We start from the raw sequence: 19,408 nt of genomic DNA on the forward strand, positions 1-19,408 counted from the left end.
TTGTTCCCAAAGTGCTATGTATACCCAGTTGAGCACGAGTGCCCACAGCCTCTTCCTAGTCTGTTCCCTGTGTTCCCCATTCCCCCAGGTGTAGCTGCTGCCCAGCCCATGCAGCAGCACAGCTCAGCCCAGGGTGTTTGCTTACCTCCTCATCCAGCATCAGGGACCTCTGCAGCCACCCCCCCATGTTGAAATTTCCAGTTTGAAAGTGTTCTTTCTTCCATATGGCTGCAAAGAAACATCCAAATATGGCCAGAAGCCAGGCTGTCCTCCCCAGTCTGAAAGCAGATGGCTCTAGTCAGACATGCCTGTGTATTTCTAAATAGCAACCACGAAACCATCAGGCTTATCAGCTCAAAGAAAGGTCTGCAAAATAAAAATGGGGTGTGAATTTAAAATGCTATAGCTATCTTACCTGAACTCCTCTCATCAGCACATTTATTTCTCTAACTGCCCTTCCATGATGAAGGCAACCAGACTTCCCCAACTCACTTTAGCTGTAAAATGTGAATGCGCCCACAAGAGTGGCCCTAAGCTATTGCCTGGTGTAGGTGGGTTGTGTTACCTTGTAGTAACAGCAGTGAAAGGCAGGAAGAAGAGCCCTCCGGCCAGCAGCCTGCTTGTGTGGCAGGCAGGAAACAACAGTTGGAAGAGTTTCTCCACTGTCAGCTACTGCTTATTTTCCAGCTTAACTTTGGTGGGATACAGCCTTGGGAATACTGTGTTCCAAGTACCTCACTGGGCTGTTTTCTGCTTGGACACTCATTTCCAATGTCTGTTGTAAAAATTTGCTGGTAGAAGTCTATTACTGTAGCACACCCTAGCTGCTCCTTTCTGCTTATGTCATTTCCCTACAGAGGCTCCATTCAAATACTACTTTCCACCTGAGCACACTCACTCGTGCACATGGCTGCAAGGTGCTTCTAGCTTTGCTATGGGTTGAATACCTGTCATGTGCTGGTAGGACTTACCTGCTCAGAAGCTCTGCCTCTGTACACAGGTGTTTGGATTGGCTTGGAGGACATAGACAGTCTGCTTGAGCATGCATGGCGGAAGCTTCTTTGAAAATTTGACTAGAGATTTGTACTGTTTCGTTTTTTTTGTTCTTTTTAATAGGAGTGTCCTTCTTTCTTTGTCAGAATCAAGTCTGTTTTCCTCTGAGTTTCTGATGTATCCCTGTTATCTAGGACTATACCAACCCTGGTTATCAGAAGTTTCATGCAGTTTGTATTCACAAAAGCTGGAAGATCTGCTTAGGTCATTAGACTTTGAAAGATAACATACCAGCCCACAGAGGTGAATGCTCTCTGGGTTCAGAAATGTTTCCTGCCCTATTCAAAGCCAGGAATTCCTAGGCTCTTCCTCCTGGGCTCCCTATCCAAATTACTTTTTCATGTCTCTTGTATCAAGTTCACTGACAAGTGTAATCAAACATCTAGGACACTGATTTGGAACTTCCCATACAGGCAGGCAGTGCAAGGAAGGGAGCAGGGGAGGAGGGCAGGAGCTGGGCACACAGGAGTTGCAGGAGGACAGGGAACACAAAGAGGGAGGCAAACACATTCCTTGTGTGTTTGGGAGAGGTATGCTTTTCCCACCCCAGGCCACCTCTGTGGAGACATGATTGGTTGACACGAGAGGTGCTGTGTGCAGGGGTAAGGAGTGGTGCTCCCCTCTTCTGTGCCAGATCAGCCACTTACCATCATTGCCCTTCCCTGCAGCCCAAGGCTTTGCTTTCCTTCTGATCTAAAATGTAAACATTTCTGTCTTGGGCTGATGTGAACAAGCCAGAAGAGAAAGATGGGCTGTATTGTCACCAGCAGCTCTGTGCTGTAGAAGGAGCAATGAGTGTGCAAGAAGCCTTCCTTGCTTCTTATGTGAGAAATTCACACCTGACCCATCCATGGCATGCAGAGCAGTGCCATGGGCGTGCAGCAGCGGGGCAAGAGGGCCTCTCTGCCAAAGCCTGCCAGTGAAATAGGATAAGGTAAGTCACAGAATTAGAGAACACTTTGGGAGGAAAAAGTGTTTATAAAGAGCCCAAACTGTTTCCAATTTGCAGATGTCTGACCATTCCCAGTCTCCTCTAATCTTGCCACAAGCCTCTCCTGCTGAACCATGGGGCTGTGTGAAATATCCCTGCTGTTCCCAAGGGGGGAAACAAGGGAGAAAAGACTTGAGAAACCAAAGGAAAGGAAACATGACAGCAGAACAATGAACCTGCCCGGCTCTCCCAGGGAGAAGGTTACAGCTTCCATTGAAAATGTCCTTTGAAGGTAGTTTTCACTATAAACAGATTTTGCTGCCATGTCACAGGAAAGCTGGGAAGGAACCGAATCAAAACAGGCTGGAAACAATTCCTCAGGAAGAGCTGCTGAGCAAAGCCCCCTTGCAAAGTGGCTGGTGCCCCCGTGATTTCAGCTGCTCCACGTGCAGCCCCAGGATCTGTGCATTTTGCAGACTGTCTATGGGAGGCTTTGTGCCTGCAGATAGACCTGGCAGAAATGGCTTTCCCTTCTCTCACAGGGAGATGCTGAGCTTACCCTATTCCCTGCATGGTGCATTATAGTTGTTTTTGAGTGAAGGCTCAGAAATGCCATTAATTTCTTCTCACTCTATAATTCCCACGACACCCAGGTCAAGCTTGTATGAATTTCTCTTTGTAGATTAGGTTAAAGAAAAGTCCTTCTGCCCTGTTTTTTACCCTGGTTTTTGAAAGACAGCCTCCTAATAGAACCTGCATGTCAGAGGCTGGTGGGCACAAGCACTTGCAGTACCTGGGATGCATCTGCACTAAAAGGCTTGGTCTGTAGTCCCTGTGGATATACAGGAGGGACTTTCTTTCAAAGCCTGTATGATAAGTAAGGTGCATCTATTTAACTCAAAGAACACTATGCAGGAAAGAAATGTTTGTAAAGGGCCCAAATCATGCTTGTTTGAGAACGTGAGAAATGTTTCCCTGTGTTTAGGAAGGTGATGGTGCCTCTGGCAGGCCACCACAGCTCTGCATAGCCATGCGAATGGATTTTGGTATCATTGGGAGAGGAGTCCTGCCATCCCCAGGGCAGTGGAGCTGCATTAGGGTGCTTTGGCACTGCATGGGGGCTGCCTCCCCAGACACCCCAGGCTGGACATAGCCTGCGCATCACTGGAAGAGTTTTGCTGTGTCCCTGTGGGCTGGTGGCTCTCCTTGCCCTTCCTGGCCCTTGATCTCCAGACCATGCTGTTTCCTGGAGGGGCGCCTGGCAGGTTCCTCCCAGCCTCTTCCTGCCCCTGACTCTCTTTTTCTCTCTCAGTCCACCGCCAAGCCTCGCACCACATCCACCATCCCCTTTCCACTCACCTCCCTTCTGCCCTCAAGTTCCAAAAGAGGCCCCCCCGTGCCAGCAGGAGGAAAAAAAGAAGGAGGAAAAAGAAGAAAACCTCAGTACCACCCTCAGAGGTGACCCCCACCATCCAGGAAGAAGACGAGGAGGGAGAAGAAGAGGAAGAAGAAGAAGAGGAAGAAGGAGAGTCTGAGGCAGAAGAGACCCAGGAGAAAGAGATCTCTGCAGACTCTGAGGGTGAAGCTTGTGGGAAGGACACGTCCCCTAAGCTGGAGCCCCCAAGCAAACCAAAGGCAAGGCTAGGACATCCCTATCTGGACAGGGCACAGAGGCTGGGTAGGAGGTGGAGGGAAGGTTGGTGCTGGAAGGGTCCCAGGCTGTGTGGTCATGGCAGTGTGCTGTTCAGGGGAAAGACGTGGTAGCTGTACAATATTGTGGGAAGGGTGGTTTTGTTTGTGCCTAGCAGAAATGGGCACTGGAAGACAGTGACAGGTAAGCCATTGCTTGGGGTGGATGCTAGGAAGGGTGTGCATGACTGTTTTGGTGTTGTAAGGCCCATGGGGCTGTTCTTAGGGTATATAGGATATGGGAGAGCTCAATATGGCCAGTCCCAGGGTATGGGGCCTGTTGGCAAAGTCGATGTGGGATGGTGGGGACATGGGAAGGATCTGCACATCAGGGACTGGGGTGAAGGCTGCCTGTCCCGGCTCTTGCTGTCAGGACTGTCATCTCTGCAGTTCACCATCGGCAGCGATGAGGAGGAGTCTGGCAGCGCTCTGGCCCCTGCGCAGTTCCACGTGGAGGAGGAGTGTGGCATCCTGTCCCCTGTGCCACGCTTCGCTGACCTGCTGCAGGACAAGGGCCCTGCCTCTCTCCGCAGGTAGGCAAATGTCTGCTGAGCTGCCTCCTGCTGTCCCTGGCTCAGGATCGCTGCACAGACTGTCCCTGGGGACAGCAGTTGTACACAGCCATGACTTGCCTGCTGAGCCAGAAGGGACATGGGGCCCAGCGTGAGAGCGGCTGTGAGTCACACGGCTGCTCCCTGGTGGGACAGTCACTCCCTGGGACTCCTGTGACCTCCTTGGGTCTGTGGGATCCCCAGTTGCAGGTTTGGGGGCACTGGGCTGCACATGTGGAGCACCCTACCTCCCAGCTAACTGGCCCCATCATGCTGACCTGCAGGCTGGGAGCCCCAGGGGGCTCAACCAAGTCAGGGGGTCATGAGGCCATTGACTCGGTGGGTCCCCAGCACGGAGCACGGGATGATCTCTGCAGTGGGGGAAAGCAGGAGCAGAGGGGGCAACTTTTAGTTGTTGGGACAGGTGAGTCCTGGCTCTCCTCCTTCTCAGAGATTTGTTCATCAGGGCTGGGCTGAGTGACAGAGCACTGGAACAGGCTGCCCAGGGAGGCTGTGGAGTCTCCTCTGGAGACATTCAAAACCTGCCTGGAGGCCTTCCTGTGTAACCTTATCTAGGTGTCCCTGCTCCAGCGGGAGGGATTGGACTAGGTGATCTTTCAAGGTCCCTTCCAGTCCCTAACATTCTGTGATTCTGTGATCTCAGCCACTATGAGGGGCTAGTGCCTATCCTTACTCATTGGTCTTTTTGGTTCTTATAGCCCCCCTGGGCCTCGAGAGTGTTTGTCTCGCGGGTGGGAGAAACGCAAGCCCTGGGGCCAGGTGACAAGTGGACAGCGAGTTACCTATGACTTGAAGGAGAGGATGTGCATTGGCAGCATGACCACGCTGGAGAGTGCAGCGTACCAGCGCGTCCCCACGGATGAGGCCGAGGCCCAGATGCTGGCGTCTGCTGACTTGGATGGCATGAAAAGTGAGGTTTTGTGACTACCTACACTACTGGTGCATGTGTCCCTTGCTTCTCCCTGCTTTGTCCTCTTCCCTAGCAGCTCCAGGCATGGTCTTCAGCCTGCCCAGAGGACCTGATCCTCACCTCCCTGTCCCCCAGCCCCTGCTTCTGCAGCCCTGGCTCCTCTCGGTCAGCTTTGCAGTGTCCACAGTGCTAGTCCCCATGTTTCCAGCACTTCTACTCACACGCACCTCATGGATGCCTGCTCATCCACCCACCCCACCGCCCTCTTCAGTTCAGGGTCCCCTGCATTTCCCTGAGACCCAGCTCTCTCCTCTCCTGACACACTTTCCCAGCAATCAGCCTTCTGTGTGACACGCCAGCTCTGGCATCACAGAAAACCTGAGGTGAGGAGCCTCCCCTCCCCTCCGCTCCTCTGGCGGATCGGCTGCTGCCCCTCTGGAGTGCCTCGGAGGGGACTGCCCCTGCGCGCTGTGCGAGGACAGACAGAAGAGACGTCATGGAAATGCACGCTCCGGGCCCGAGGACATGGAGAATTCAATAGGTTGCTCTGCAGGCTGGAGAGGGAGGGAGACACCAGAGGGGAGCGAGGGAGAGGAGCGGTGCTGCACGCACAGCCTGGCTGTCCCTGGGCCACAGCCACTGCGTCCCTGGGCAGCCAGCACGAGACCCCGCGGCAGAGCAAGGACCCTGCCCTCGAGGAGCTGGTGGGGCAGCCCCCCACGGAAGCATCCCCGGGTGGAGCTGAACTTCCTGGGACCTTGTCAGTACCCAGGGGCTGCTGCAGCAGCACCTTCATGCCCCATGAGGAGGGGAGCAAGGCAGCAAGGCTGGGTGCAGAGCTGCAGTGAAATTCCCCTAGGGGCAGCTTGCTTTCTTTTGGCACATCAGTCTGGCTACCAGGACCCCTCCTCTGAAGGTGAGTGACTTATGGCACCTGAACCCTGACCTTCGCAAGGACAAAATGACAACCCTTGGAGAGAGAGAGGAGTCAGCGAAGGAATCAGAAGGGGGCAGCAGCCCAGAGGCAGCGGTAAGCACCCACATTCGCAACTCACTCGGCTATGAAGACTTTGATGAATTTGCCTTCAATTTTGAAGACTATGATTTATGGGAGGCCATCAGAAACCATCTGGGCTACCCAGACGGGGAGCCCACTTGTAAGTACCAGAGCAGTGACCCCACGGTTGCAGCTGTAGATCAGATCCCCCAGCTAAAGTGCATATCCCTGCCCCGTGTTTGCTGTCTGCACCCTCTCCGTGTCAGCTTGATCTCCTGGGTTAGAGGGGGTACTGTCTGCCTCGCCATATGCCTGGGGACACCAGAGGAGCTAACTGGTGTCTGTGTGTCTGTCCAAGGTCCTTGTACAGATCTGTGTCGTGGTGCTGAGATGCTTCCCTGTCTGTGTCTCGCTCAAACAGCTCTGGAGGCAGCTGCATCTTGCTGTTTGTGCTTATCAGGATGTGGTCCATGCCGTGGCCAGAGAAAAAGCAGCTGCTCTGAGGTGTTTATAAGGATAGAGACATTTCCCCTTCCATCTGTGCCACAAGGTGACAATGTGCTGCTGCTCTCTGTTTGCTGGAATTTGATCTGAGCTGTGGGTCCAACAGCAGCAATGGTATCAGATTCTGGGCTCTGCACTTTAGCCTAATGCCCAGAGGAAAAAATAACCTCGTCCCTATGTCTGCAGGTGTGAGCATGGCTGCGAAATGGGCTAATGGCAGGCTGGCCGGGGTGCTGGAAGGCAGAAAAGAGGAAGGAAGCAAGAGTGGCAAAAGCAGGGAAGGAGCGAATAGGAATCCCAAGAGCAAAGAGTATCTTTCTGTTCTCTGCATCCCTTTCTGTACCCACATATCCCATGTGGAGAGCTGGATCTCTGAGCCATCCTGGGAACTGTGTAGAAACGGGAGCCTTGCTCCCACCTTGCACAGGTGGTCCTTCCTCGGCAGGTGTGGTAACCTGCAGTTAAAAGGTAGCTTTGTGTATCACTGTTCACATTCATAGCTCTGTGGTGGCTGCCTGAATGTCCTCATGCAGATCATGTGTTAATTTTTCAGGGGATTTTAGAAGCACACATGGGAGGGCGGCCAGGCTCCAGAACTCACCCACTTGGCAGCTTCACCTGCAGGAGTGGGGAGGCAGAGTGCTCACAACAGGGACATGGGACACCTTGGTTCAGTTTCTAGTCCTGCCACAGACCCTCTGTGTGATCTCAGACAAAACACTTAACGTCCCTGCCTCTCAGTCCCAGCATCATGTTCTCTTTCTCAGCTGGCTCATCTTTACAAGCCATCAGGGAAGAAAATTCTACCTTTGTGCTTCCGCAGGGACCAGCAGTGCTTCTGCCTGGGTCTGCTACTTGTTACTGTAAATTGATAAACAGTATAATAGCAGCTAAGTTCAAAATAGAAACCTGGAGCAAACTGGCTCCATCAGCTGTCCCAAGGTGATCAAATACATTCAAAGTGTGAGAAATAGCCCCAAGCTCACCTGGGAAAGGATGGCTGTTCTTGGGAAGGTAGAAGGGGCAGATCGTTTCTGCAAGGTGTGATATGCATCGCTTATAAGGTGGGGAAATTTGGCTCGCTAGCAGTTACCACCTTCATTGGTTGCTACAGCTAATACTGCAGGTGCTTGAAATAAGATGTGCTATACAGTCAACTCTTAATTCTTTCTGCACAATGAATCCACACTGTGGATTAATCCTGCAGAGAGATACGGCAGAGGGAGAGAAGGCAGAGACACCAGAGTCAGTTCTGTGCAGAGCCAGCTCACGTCCAGCCAGTGCCACTTGCTCAGCTATTTACTCCTTGGTGGTTCCTCTTCCAGGACCAACTCAGATCCAGGAGGACTTTAATAGCTTTTGAGCAGAGTCGAGTCTTTTCTGGACCTGAGCTGGTCTCCTTGCATTTCTTTTAGTGTTGGGAGCATGGGGAGTGCTGCGCAGGGTCACCTGGACAGCAGCAGGGATGAGCTGGGATCCAGTTGTCCCTGTCACATTGAACTCAGCATCAGCCAGGAGAGACGTGGGCTCTGCGCAGGACAGGGCAGTAACTTTTCCAGAAGCCAGCATAAGGTTGTGACTTAGTGTATGTTGATTAGTATTTTGTTTAGTCTATTTTTAAATATTCCAGGAGATGGGGTTTCAGTCTCTTTTTTCTTGCTATTACCTAATTATTCACATATGTGAGAAGTGTGCTCCATCCCTGTGATGCCAGGCTAGCAAGTTGCTCTCTAGTACAGATACAGATGTTCTGATGCCTCTTTCTGAGCTTCCTGCTTAGGGGCAGAGGGTAGTGAAAGGAGGAAGGCAGGACCTAACACACAAATTGAATGCAATCGTCTGCTGAGTTGGACTGACTAGGACAGGCACTCTGGGGGAAGACTTCAGCCAGTGCAAAGTTGTATTTGTCATCTTCAGATTTAAGCTGGTGGAAAAGGAGCTTGATCATCCCAAGAAATCTGACTGGTGGAAGAAGACTGTGGCAAGAAGATCTTTTGGAGGAGACTGTAGGAGATACAGTGTGGGAGGATGACATACCAGTTTGCCATAGTGAAGCCACTGTAGAAATCACACTCTGTCCTCAGACATTGTCACTGTCTCGTGCTCTGCTCCTGGGGAGTGCTGGAGAGGAGGGACAGAATGAGCTGTCATTGGCTGCTTCATCTCACCCTGAGGAGTTTGGCTCCCACCCAAGGAGGGCAGAACTGTGCCCTGGGCACATCACCCTTTGGTGTTAGTCCAATATGCTGTCGTGAGTAAGAACCTTGGACTTCAGGTGGTTGCTTGAGCTGGGCTTTCATTTGGGGAAGGCATCAATCTGATGGGATGCAGGAGAGAAGTCTGGAGCACCTCAGCTGGGCTCTGCATGGGTCTCTCAAAGCCACTGACCTCTTCCAAAATTAAGCCTATGTGTCCACCCTGCTCCTATGAGTTGCCTCCCCCAGCTGGCATCAGTGGCCACAAGTACTGCCAAGGAAGAACAGCAAGTGGATCACTCCTTTCTTCTGTAGGACTCTGGAGGTGTGTGTGCCTTCACCAGCTTGCTCTGAGCTTGCAGCGCTCCAGCTCTTGTCCCTGTCAGCCAGTGTGGGAGTCGCTGGAAATGCTGTCAGGAAACTTGGCTCCTTTTGTTTTATCTGTCCACCAGGCATATGGTGGCTGAGGCTGAACGCCTGTGTGTACTTTCTAGGGCTGTTGCTGAAGAACACTGTGTGGCAAGTTGGCGTCACCATGGGGGAGGCTTACATTGCTCTGGGCGAGCGCTTTCTCTTGCTGGGCAGAGCATCCTCTGGCCCTGTTCTTCTAGAGATGTGGTAAGAATGAGTCCCAGGGTATATGGGTGATTCAGAAGCTGCAGGGTTTGGAGCAAAGATGCCAGATACCAAGATTATACACGAATCTGCACCAAGTGCGATGAAGTGGCTATTGTGCATGCAGGAATGGAGAAATCCATGCAAAAGTCCAAGGGAGCCCCTCACGTGCCTGGCTCCCAGAAACGTTGGTAGCGGTGGGAAGTTATTGGCTCCAATCGACATTGCAGAGCAGTAAGTGGAGCAGGGAGGAGTCCGGCCACCCACGGGCCGTGCATCAGCAGGGCAGCCAATGGAGGGAAACAACCTGAGGCTCAGTATTGATTCATTTTATGTTTAATTTAGCGACCCAGATTTCCAAGGAGCAAGGCCATGGCATTCCCAGCCTGATGCTGGGTGTGTCTTTCCATGCCAAAGATGCACAGATATTTTTCTACAACATCAAACAGACCACTTGGCCTTCAAGCCCAATTCTTTTCGCTACCTCTCATGCCCTGAGAGCTGCAGGTCTTGAAGCCAAGTGCAGAAAGGTATATAGAACCTGAACATTCATCCCAGCCGACAGAGAGCTGCCCTTCTTCCCCCAGGGAGAAGACCTTGGCTTTGCTTTACAATCAGGGCCAGCAAGCTGTGCAAAATGCTTGGCTCCATGATCTACCTGGGGAAGCCTGGCCTTCCTGGAGTGGCACTCTGGGGCTTTACCCATCTCCATGGTTGTCTGTGCTGAAGAAGGTACACTTGTCTCTGGGTAGTGTCCAGGGAAACTACTCTCCATGGCAGGCTGTTGCCCACATGCTGTTCCTCTGGCATTGCAAAAGGGGCTGGCATGGTTATGGCCCAGGTTTAGGTGGCGCTGGCTAGACAACAGCACTGGTAGCTTGGTGGTGGGTTTGTAATGCAGCCTCAACAGCCTCTCTGGAGGCTTCAGGAGGCTTTGGTTTGGCCAGCTGAGCTCTATCACAGAGACCTTTCAGAGGGCATTGCAGCAGCACTGTGGATCACCTAGAAACAGCAACAGCTGGAGGTACCTGACCAACCTCCATGCCAACCCAGCTCTGCACTATTATGCTACAGTCTCATTGCACAATTAAATAAAACAGCCATTGATATTTCTATGTGTCTCCCAGACCAGCAGCTAAATATCCTTCTCCTTCACTGCCCTTTATGCTTGCTGAGCATCAGGCCTTCCTCCAGTGGGAGAAATGAGCCCCAGCCAGGTGCCTGCCTGTGCTGCCTGGGAACAGAGCTGTGCAGACAGGGCTTCAGCTTGCCCTTCGTTGAGAGGGTATGGGAGGGTCCATGCACCACTTTTTTGGGTACCATGAAGAAAAGCTTTTGCAATGATGCTCCAGTGTATGCACAGCCTGGGAGGAAGTGTTCTTCTTGAAGGAATCAGCTTGCAGACATCTGGAAGAGCTGGAAGTAGGCAGATGAGGCAGAAAGGATCTTCAGAAGTCTGGAGGATGCTGGTGAGTGCTCCAGCTGCCAGGGCTCTGCTAGTATAAGCTAATGGGAGAAGGGTGGACTTGGATGTGTTTCCCTGCCAGATGGTGTGCTTCCACTAGACAAACTGGTGGTCTTTTTTCCTTTCCTGTGTCTTCAGGCCACCGTTTTGAAGATAACCCTGGTGTGAGGAGGCATCTGATGAAAAAACCATCTCGTAGTCAGATCACCAGGACAAGCAAAAAATTAGCATCAACTCCATCTGTCAAAAAAAAGAAGAAGAAGAAGAAGCTGGATAGAAAGCCCCATGAGGTATCCATGTGCTGTCCTCCCACACTTCTTGAGAAGCCATAAATCAGGACTAGAAACAGGCACATTATAAAGTGGTAAATGTGCCTTCAATATAATTAATTCTTTACATGACCTTGGGGGTGACATTTCAAGCTGTATCATCATAAGGGCTGAAAACGCACTTCAGTAAAAGCAGAGATTTCTCTGAAATCACAAAGCTTTGACCTTAAGAAAGATGTTAAAAAGTCACAGAAATGGTAGTGCTGTTGTGGAAGTTGGCAGCACAGTAACGTGACAATCTCTGGTAAGTGTGGGAAGTTTTGGGGGAAACCAAGAAGCAGACAGAGGACAAAATTGTCACAATTTGGTAGAGGGGTGCAGCACTGCATCATTCTCTCTCCTCTGTCCACACCATCTGACTTGGAGCTTTCTGGTGCTCCATGTGCTGAGGGAAGCTCCTGCCATGCTGCCAGTGATATTTGTACTGGCTCTTTCAGTTCACCAGACTTCTGGTTGACTAAGGCAGGTTTGCTCTGGCAGTGTCTTAGACCAAGTGGTACCTTGAGAACAAACCAGAGGCTTTCCATGTATTGTTGATAGAGCTGTGTGCATCAGGAGAAGTCTCATGTCTTTGATGTAATTTGTACTAGGTGTTTGTGGAGCTGAACGAGCTGGTGGTGGATAAGAACCAGGAGATGCACTGGAGGGAAACAGCTCGCTGGATCAAATTTGAGGAGGATGTGGAGGAGGACACAGCAAGATGGGGGAAACCCCATGTGGCTTCACTGTCCTTCCGCAGCCTTTTGGAGCTCAGGAAGACGATTGCCCATGGTGAGTCAGGAACTATGGGCCAGGGTTTGTGTCTTGCTCTGGGACAGGTTTAGCTGGACAGCTTCTCTCACTGTTTTGCCCCTCACTGGAGACATTCCAACAGTGTCTGTGTCCAGGCTCCACATAGGGTCTGCAGGTAGAGGCTGTCCTGCATGCCATTTGTCAGGGTTTGCATTAGCCCAAGGATGCCTGTGTTTGTTCCTTACTCTGCTTTGCTACTCTCAGGCACATGGCAGCTGCAACACCCAGCTGTGCCTGGGCCAGCAGGTCTTTGATCCATCTTTGGTGTGAAAGGGCAAGTTCAGTCAGGATGGGAAACCAAAATGAGAGGGAGGTACCAGGGCTACTAGTGCATCTTGGAGCTTTTGCATTCTCTTGGGAAAAGGGTTTACACAGAGGACATGGGACACCTGGACTCGGGGCATTTTTCAACTGAGAGAATCTGTACCCCGACCAAAGCCTTGCTCCTGGCTCCTGGTGGGATGGCTGTGTCCCCAGAGGGGGCGGGCGGTGGGGAGCGCTGCACACTAGGAACAGGGCTCTTATCTTCCTGCTGGCAGGTGCTGTCCTCCTTGACCTGGAGCAGACCACGCTCCCTGGCATCGCTCACCTCATGGTGGAGACCATGATCATCTCTGACCAGATCAGGGCAGAAGACCGAGCCAATGTGCTGCGTGCCCTGCTGTTGAAGCACAGGTGGGTGGCACATGGGTGGCACATGGCTGAGGGCTGCCAGGGCTTGGGGATTGTCTGCAAGCCCCAGGCAGCAAGGGAAGTGGCTCCCCTCATCACCGCCACTCTCCCCCTCAGCCACCCCAACGATGAGAAAGAAGGCTTCTTCCCAAGGAACCACTCCAGCTCCAGCATGAACTCCATCGTGGGGAACCATCACCACAACCACACCACCGACACCTGTGTGCCCCTCATGGGGGAAGAGCGCATTGAGATGGCTGACCCCAAGGCCAGTGAGACCGAGTGCAAGGAGGTGAGGGTGACATGAGGGGTTACTGCTTCTTTTTCCACATCCTGGGGACAACTGTTGGCCAGCAGCAGCACTTGGCACCCATCTCTGGGCCCCTTCATGGGGGGCCTTGTACTTGCAAGGGCTGAGCTCCCCTGGATCACCTGGATTGCTTGAAATCAGGTCACTGCATTATGATTCCAGGACCTAATTTCAGGCTCACACTGTATGCCTCTGCCTGAGTGTGCCCTGGCAGGAGCAGCCCCGGTGCTTGCAGAGTGGCCCTTTGCTATGCGGTTGCTTTGTGTGTGGCACAGGGTGTCGGGCATGCAGCCGAGGCAAGCCTGGCTGCAGATATGCTGGTGGGGTGCAAGGCTGCGTGGGGAGTCCAAGGCATGGGGACTCTGTCCCTACTTGTTTGTATTCTTCCCCAGCAGAAAAACCTCCATCTCCATAACTCTGAGGGCCACCGTAAATACCTGAAGCTGATGGAGAAGATCCCTGAAGATGCAGAGGCCACAGTCGTCCTCGTGGGTAGGACATGTGGAGACTCCCAGGGCCAAAAGAGACCAGTTCAGATGCTGGTCTGACCCAGCCGTCTGTTCCCTCCCTGCTGAGGGGTATTTGGACATCTTATACACGTTCCCAGAGTTCAGCTGGGTAGAGAGCCTGGTGCTCTCTCTCCTTTGGTGACGGCACACATTTTGTCTGTCTGTAGTAAACATAAGGGGTGCTTGGGTAGTTATGTTCTTAAGTTAAGAAGTACTGAAGGTGAAGAGGTTGATAGACACTGCTGCTGGGAGCTGGGGCCCAGCTTAGAGAAGAAAATCCCACCAGGCTCACTGTAACGTCCCATTTTGCAGCTCAGAGGTGGGTAGTTGGTGCTGGAAGGACTGATGGCCAGGTACTGACTGCTGTCAGGCCTTGTGCTGTTCTCTGACCATAGCTGTCCTCTGTCTGGCCTTTTCACACCTCGCCAGCAGCTGGGCCCTGCCCTGGCTGTGTGTGCCAGGGAGCTCTGAGTTTATGGAAGCAGAGCTTGGCTGGTGGCAAGGTCTTGGGTATCAGCTGTAGCACTGCCAGAAGATATTTGTCTGTACGAGGGGTCTACAGGCAGGCAGGCTCAAGCATCAGTGGGCTTGGTGCCTTCTGACCACAAGACTTGTCCTCAGCACTTTGCTGGCATTAACATGTCAGCAAATGTAGCTACAGCACATGCAAAGTAAATGTCGTTGCCTATCCACTAGATGAAAAGCTCAGGCAAAGAGCCTGACAGCTCAACTAAGCTGATGCTTAACCATGAGGAGGCCAAATCAGCTTCACAAACACACTTTGAATACTCAGATAACTAAAAACTGCCATTTCTGAGGTAATGCTGTGTCTTGTGATACACTTGGCCACTCAGATAGCCCTGATTTGCTGGTCTAACACAGAACACAGCTCTTTGCTGGATGCAGATGGCAGAAAGATCAGTAATAATGCTAGAGAAATACAAGTATTCAATAACCATTTGTGTTTGGTTATGGAAAGGAAGCGTCTGGTGTGCTGGAGGATGCGGGAGTACTTCCTGATCTGTTAGGAATCGAGGATCCTGCCAAGCATTGATGAGATGCGGACATTGCAAAACAAACTGTGCAATTTGCACCTATGAGTCTTTAAAGAACTGGCTCATTTTAATCAGAAGAAAAAAAAGAAGGAATACAGGGAACATACAAGAAAAACAGAAGAAAGCTCATGGCATCAGTGCTCATGAAGGAAAGGACAGTGATCCAGTATCTATGGGTTGTTTAACCTGACATCCTTCCCAGCCGAAATAATGGCAGAGCTAATATGGGATTCAATTAATGAAGAGCTAAAGGATAAGAATGTAATTATTGCCAAGCAGTGAGGTTTATGGGAAATAGGTCATGTCAAGGAAACCTGATTTCATTATTTGATGAGATTAGAAGTTTTTTGATAAAAGTAACATGTATGAGACTGCCTTCCGTAAGGCAGTGGCTTAGTAGAAAAACAACCTCCTGATTTAAAATTAGCCCCTTATATTGTAAGTAGAGGCCTTCTTAAGAGATGAAGAACGACCTAACTGGGAGAGCTAAAGAAAGTAGCACTGCTTGGGAGTGATCAGTAAGCAGAGTACTTGGAGCAGTTCTCAGCACAGTGCTCAATGCTGTGTCAGGGGTCTGGAGGCAAGTACGGGACAGAAGGGCTCGTGGGAACCCCCAAAATCTGTTTCCACTGTTAAAGGCAGCCCAGTACAGCTCACCTCAATGATTAACTCTTCTCCAAATATTGCCTCCTGGTAGGTTGTGTGCAGTTCCTGGAGCAGCCAACTATGGCCTTTGTCCGACTAAATGAGGCTGTCTTCCTGGAATCTGTCCTGGAGGTCCCAATTCCTGTCAGATTCATCTTTGTGCTGCTCGGACCAAGCCAGGCCAACATGGACTACCATGAAATTGGCCGCTCAATCTCCACCCTCATGTCTGACAAGGTGAGGAACTGATGCGCGGTGATGCTGGCACAGGTGAGGGAGCTTCAGTAGCTCCGCAGAAGTCAGTCCTGGGACGAGAGGGCTGAGATATGCTGTGCTAAGGCCTAGGTGGGGCAAGCAGGTGTGAGCACCCGGGATTTTTAAGAGCAGCCTAGCTCAACCAAGGTTTGGTGCTCCAGTACAGAAGGAAGAGTGGGACAGACACTTGGCTGGGACAGAGAGTGCTGGGCTGGGTGAAGGAGAGGGCTGTACATAAAAGCAGGAGCAAAAGACTGCCCAAGGTTAGAGGAGTTGTGTTCAGTTCATGTTTCGCAAACAGAGAGGAGGGCAGGCTGAGTGATGCCTGTGACTGTGACGTCTGGCCCAGGCCACACTGATGAGAAGACCCAGAAATGCCTGGGGACCATTCCTCAGGAGTTTGGATGAAGCTTTCTAGCTGAGTCATGTGACTGGGGCATCCATGCAGAGAGGCACATCCATGCAGGATGAGACATGAGGAGGCAGAAAGGTTTTACTGCCAAGCTTGTGCACTGCTAGAAGTCCCCCATCTGGCTAGGTGGCAGAAAAGTGAAATTCGTTATCCTGGTAAGGAATGAAAGGCAAAGAAAAACCAGTCTGAGCATCTATTGCATACCTCCAGGACAGGAGAATCAGAGGTTCACAGGGTCCTCCTGGCTGGTGCCACATAATTATAACAGAGTAACAAACCTACCTGTCCTGCCACCAGTGCACAACTCTCCCTCAGCTGGGGGCTGAAAGGTCCACTCAGAGCAGGTGGGTTGTGCACAGCAAGGGTTCCCAGCTGAAAGATCCCTCCCCTGGAGTTGCATGGGGCTCAGCTGGCACTGTGTCTTGAGCCACCAGAAGTGAAATGCCATATTCCAGCTTCAGTGCTGCCTTTGTGGGCTGATCTCACTCATTGGAGCCTCTACTCCTCTGTTGCTGGAAGAAGGGACGCAGCTGCCGCAGCGGGGCTGGCCATAGCAAGGTTACATGGTGGCTGGCGCCATGGAGAGAGTATGATATCCTTTACAGTTTGAAGCTGTGGCGCCAGGGAGTCTGTGTGCTGCAGGAGCCTTAGCTCTCTCCTACCTGCTTTACAAGCTCTTCACTTGTTCATCTTCCCCAGCCCTCTCTCTGCAGGGGTATTTCAGAAGCAATGCAGCGCTTCTGCCCGTTTGCTAGCACCTTCCCTCCTGTCTGCAGTAGTACTGTCCCCTCATGGTCTCCTTGGAGTTCTTCCTTGTCATCTTCACCTTTTGTCAGACATATATCCCCTTTTCTGCCTGATTTACCTTGCCTGACTTCCCTTATGCTGTAGATTCTTATTTTCCTGCCCTCTCCCATGTTTTACATTTTTATGTTCAAGTCTCTCAAGAGCCTTATGCTCCCTGCTCATGTCTCACACCCCAGTTATTGTGCTTTATCTGCAGTGCTTTAGGGCTCCATCAGCTTCTCTATAAAACCCAACCTAAGATCAGACCAGGAGTACATCAGTCTGTTGAGGAGTCCTAATTTTGAGCTGCAGGGACAGGGAAAGTCTTTCATCTCTGTGGTGCCTGGCTTCTGGTACATCTCTTGAGCTGAGCTCCAAACAAGAGTGCCGCAGGACCAAGAGATGGCATGCAGAGCTTGTAAGGACAAGGACGCAGCCACAGCGATCTGGTGTAAACAGTGGCACAGGCTGGCAAAGTGTAGCAACTCCCATGGGCAAAGAGGCAGTAGGCTAGTTGGAAAGCACAGGTCTGATACAGTTTGGTGGACATGTCCCACAAGAGGCACCTTGTGGTCTGGTGGAGTGTGCAGCTGGCAGAGATGCTGCAGGAGCATGGTCTTGGCCAAGAGCAGTGTGGTTTGGGGGAGAAAAACAGGAGCAAGGAGGTCACTGGAAGAGATGGAAAGGGTAGGGAGGACAGACATGGGGTTAGGTGGGATGTTGGACAGGAGGGATTCAGAAGTGTGGGTCACAGAGTGGCAGTAGTGAGTCAAGCAGTGGGTTGAGAGAGCAGGCTGTTACTGTATGGTCACAGCAAGCATTGTGTTTCTGGGCTGTAGATACCTGGGTGCAGTCTGGGTCTGAGCCTGCTTCTCTTTTTCCCGTTCCCTCTTAGCACTTCCATGAGGCTGCGTACATGGCAGATGACCGTCAAGACCTCCTCAACGCAATCAATGAGTTCTTGGACTGCAGCATTGTCATCCCCCCATCAGAGGTGGAGGGGAAAGACTTGCTCAAATCCATTGCCACCTTCCAGAAGTTGCTGCTGAGGAAGAGGAAGGAGAGGGAGCAGAAGTCCATGAAGGAGGGGGCTGTCCAGGAAGCCAAAGGTCTCTTCACTAACATTTGGGCAAAAGAGTTTGTGCCTAACACCCTGTGTGCCCTAGTGGGCCCTTCCCTCGCAGAGCCTGGCAGAGGGGTGAGCAGGGCCTGGCTCCTGCAGCAAGAGGGGGGCAAGGGGAAGCAGGACGGGGCTGTGGGCAGCTCGGGCAGCTGCAGGCAGGGGGATGTGTACAGGTGCACATGTGCAGGGGGCCCTCCAGGTTAGTGCTGCTGGAGGAAGGTCTCCACAGTGTATAGGGGAGAGGGACAGCCCAAGGGTGGACTTGCATTCCCCTGCTCAAGCCCTGCCCTCCATGCACCTCCAGAGCTGTGTGAAGTGAAAGCTGAGGAAGAAGAAGAGGAAGCTGAGGACGATCCTTTGAAGAGGACCGGGATATTTTTTGGAGGTCTGGTTCGGGACATAAAGCGCAGGTACCCCAAATACCTCAGTGACATCAGAGACGCCTTGCACAGCCAGTGTCTCGCGGCCGTTCTCTTCATCTACTTTGCTGCTCTTTCTCCTGCCATCACCTTCGGGGGACTCCTAGGTAATGGGCCTGCTTTCTGGTCTGCTCTTTGCACGCTGGGACACTGGCTGTGTCTATGGTGCTGTGCTGGGGTGGGCTCTGGTGCTGCTCGCTCAGGGACAGTGGCAGCACTGTGGCTGCTGCCTTGTCCCCTCCATGCCGCTTGGCCTCTCCAGCCTCGGCTCCCCGGGCTCCCTCTGTGCTCCCTGCCCAACGCAGGAGACCTCTGGTGGGATAGGCACCTGCCTCCTCCGTCCAGAGCTGTGTCTGCAGCCTGTCTGCCTGTGGTGACGGTGCCTGTGTCTGGGCTGTAACTCACACATTGTTCTCTTTCCCAGGAGAGAAAACTGAGGGTCTCATGGGAGTCTCCGAGCTGATAATCTCCACCTCAGTTTTAGGGATCCTCTTCTCCCTGCTTGGAGCCCAGCCGCTCCTGGTCATTGGCTTCTCAGGGCCTCTGCTGGTGTTTGAAGAAGCTTTCTACAAGGTACATGTGAGGCAGTGTCCATGCTTGGCACCTGGTCGCTCTGCCCTTGTGCTGGAGAAGGCAGCCAGCATTTCTCAGCTCTCCAAAGAGTCTTTGGTTGTGTGGAGTCCTTGGGTCCTGCCTGGCTGCCCTCCGCTTGGCCAGGGCTGGCCCTTGCTCTGCTGATCCTTTGGAGGTCTCACCACGGGGACTTCTGCCTCCTTTAGCTGTATCCTCTTGAGGTGTGGCAGTGGTAACAGCACTGCTCTACCTGCTGACTGTGAGGGAGCATCGTCCCCCAGCCCTGTGCTGCAGCCCATCCAGGCACAATGAATACTTGTGGCTGCATCCCATTAATAAAATACTGGTCCATAATACTTTCTTGTTCTTGGCATTTCCTTTGAAGACCATTTCACAATTTTATCCGTGTCCAGGTTTCCTCAAATGGAAACCCAACAATATGCAGTGTGCCACCCATCTGGGATGTCCCATCTATGTTACTCTCAGGATGAACCCAGGGGTGTGTGCAGAGATAACCTGGCCAGCCAGGATGGACATGTTTATTTCTCATGTAGCATGATGTCTTCACTGTTAAGAGCATCCCTGTGTCACCATACC

General features: G+C 52.0%; 1 protein-coding gene across 2 annotated transcripts in view; it reads left to right on the top strand.

Moving 5' to 3' along the window:
- The window catches only part of SLC4A3 (solute carrier family 4 member 3), a 34,906-nt gene that overhangs the window by 6,965 nt on the left and 8,533 nt on the right, over positions 1 to 19,408 (top strand). The window contains exons 4-15 of one of the 2 annotated variants that reach the window (XM_065069605.1): positions 3,297 to 3,619; positions 4,064 to 4,206; positions 4,944 to 5,155; positions 11,070 to 11,221; positions 11,851 to 12,031; positions 12,592 to 12,727; positions 12,842 to 13,016; positions 13,427 to 13,526; positions 15,296 to 15,480; positions 17,592 to 17,805; positions 18,124 to 18,345; positions 18,663 to 18,811. In XM_065069605.1, coding sequence (XP_064925677.1) covers positions 3,297 to 3,619; positions 4,064 to 4,206; positions 4,944 to 5,155; positions 11,070 to 11,221; positions 11,851 to 12,031; positions 12,592 to 12,727; positions 12,842 to 13,016; positions 13,427 to 13,526; positions 15,296 to 15,480; positions 17,592 to 17,805; positions 18,124 to 18,345; positions 18,663 to 18,811 — 2,192 coding nt within the window. The remainder of the gene's footprint in view (positions 1 to 3,296; positions 3,620 to 4,063; positions 4,207 to 4,943; positions 5,156 to 11,069; positions 11,222 to 11,850; positions 12,032 to 12,591; positions 12,728 to 12,841; positions 13,017 to 13,426; positions 13,527 to 15,295; positions 15,481 to 17,591; positions 17,806 to 18,123; positions 18,346 to 18,662; positions 18,812 to 19,408) is intronic. The other variant, XM_065069606.1, reaches the window with a different exon arrangement.

This window comes from Columba livia, chromosome 7, assembly GCF_036013475.1.
Source record: "Columba livia isolate bColLiv1 breed racing homer chromosome 7, bColLiv1.pat.W.v2, whole genome shotgun sequence".
NCBI lineage: Eukaryota > Metazoa > Chordata > Aves > Columbiformes > Columbidae > Columba > Columba livia.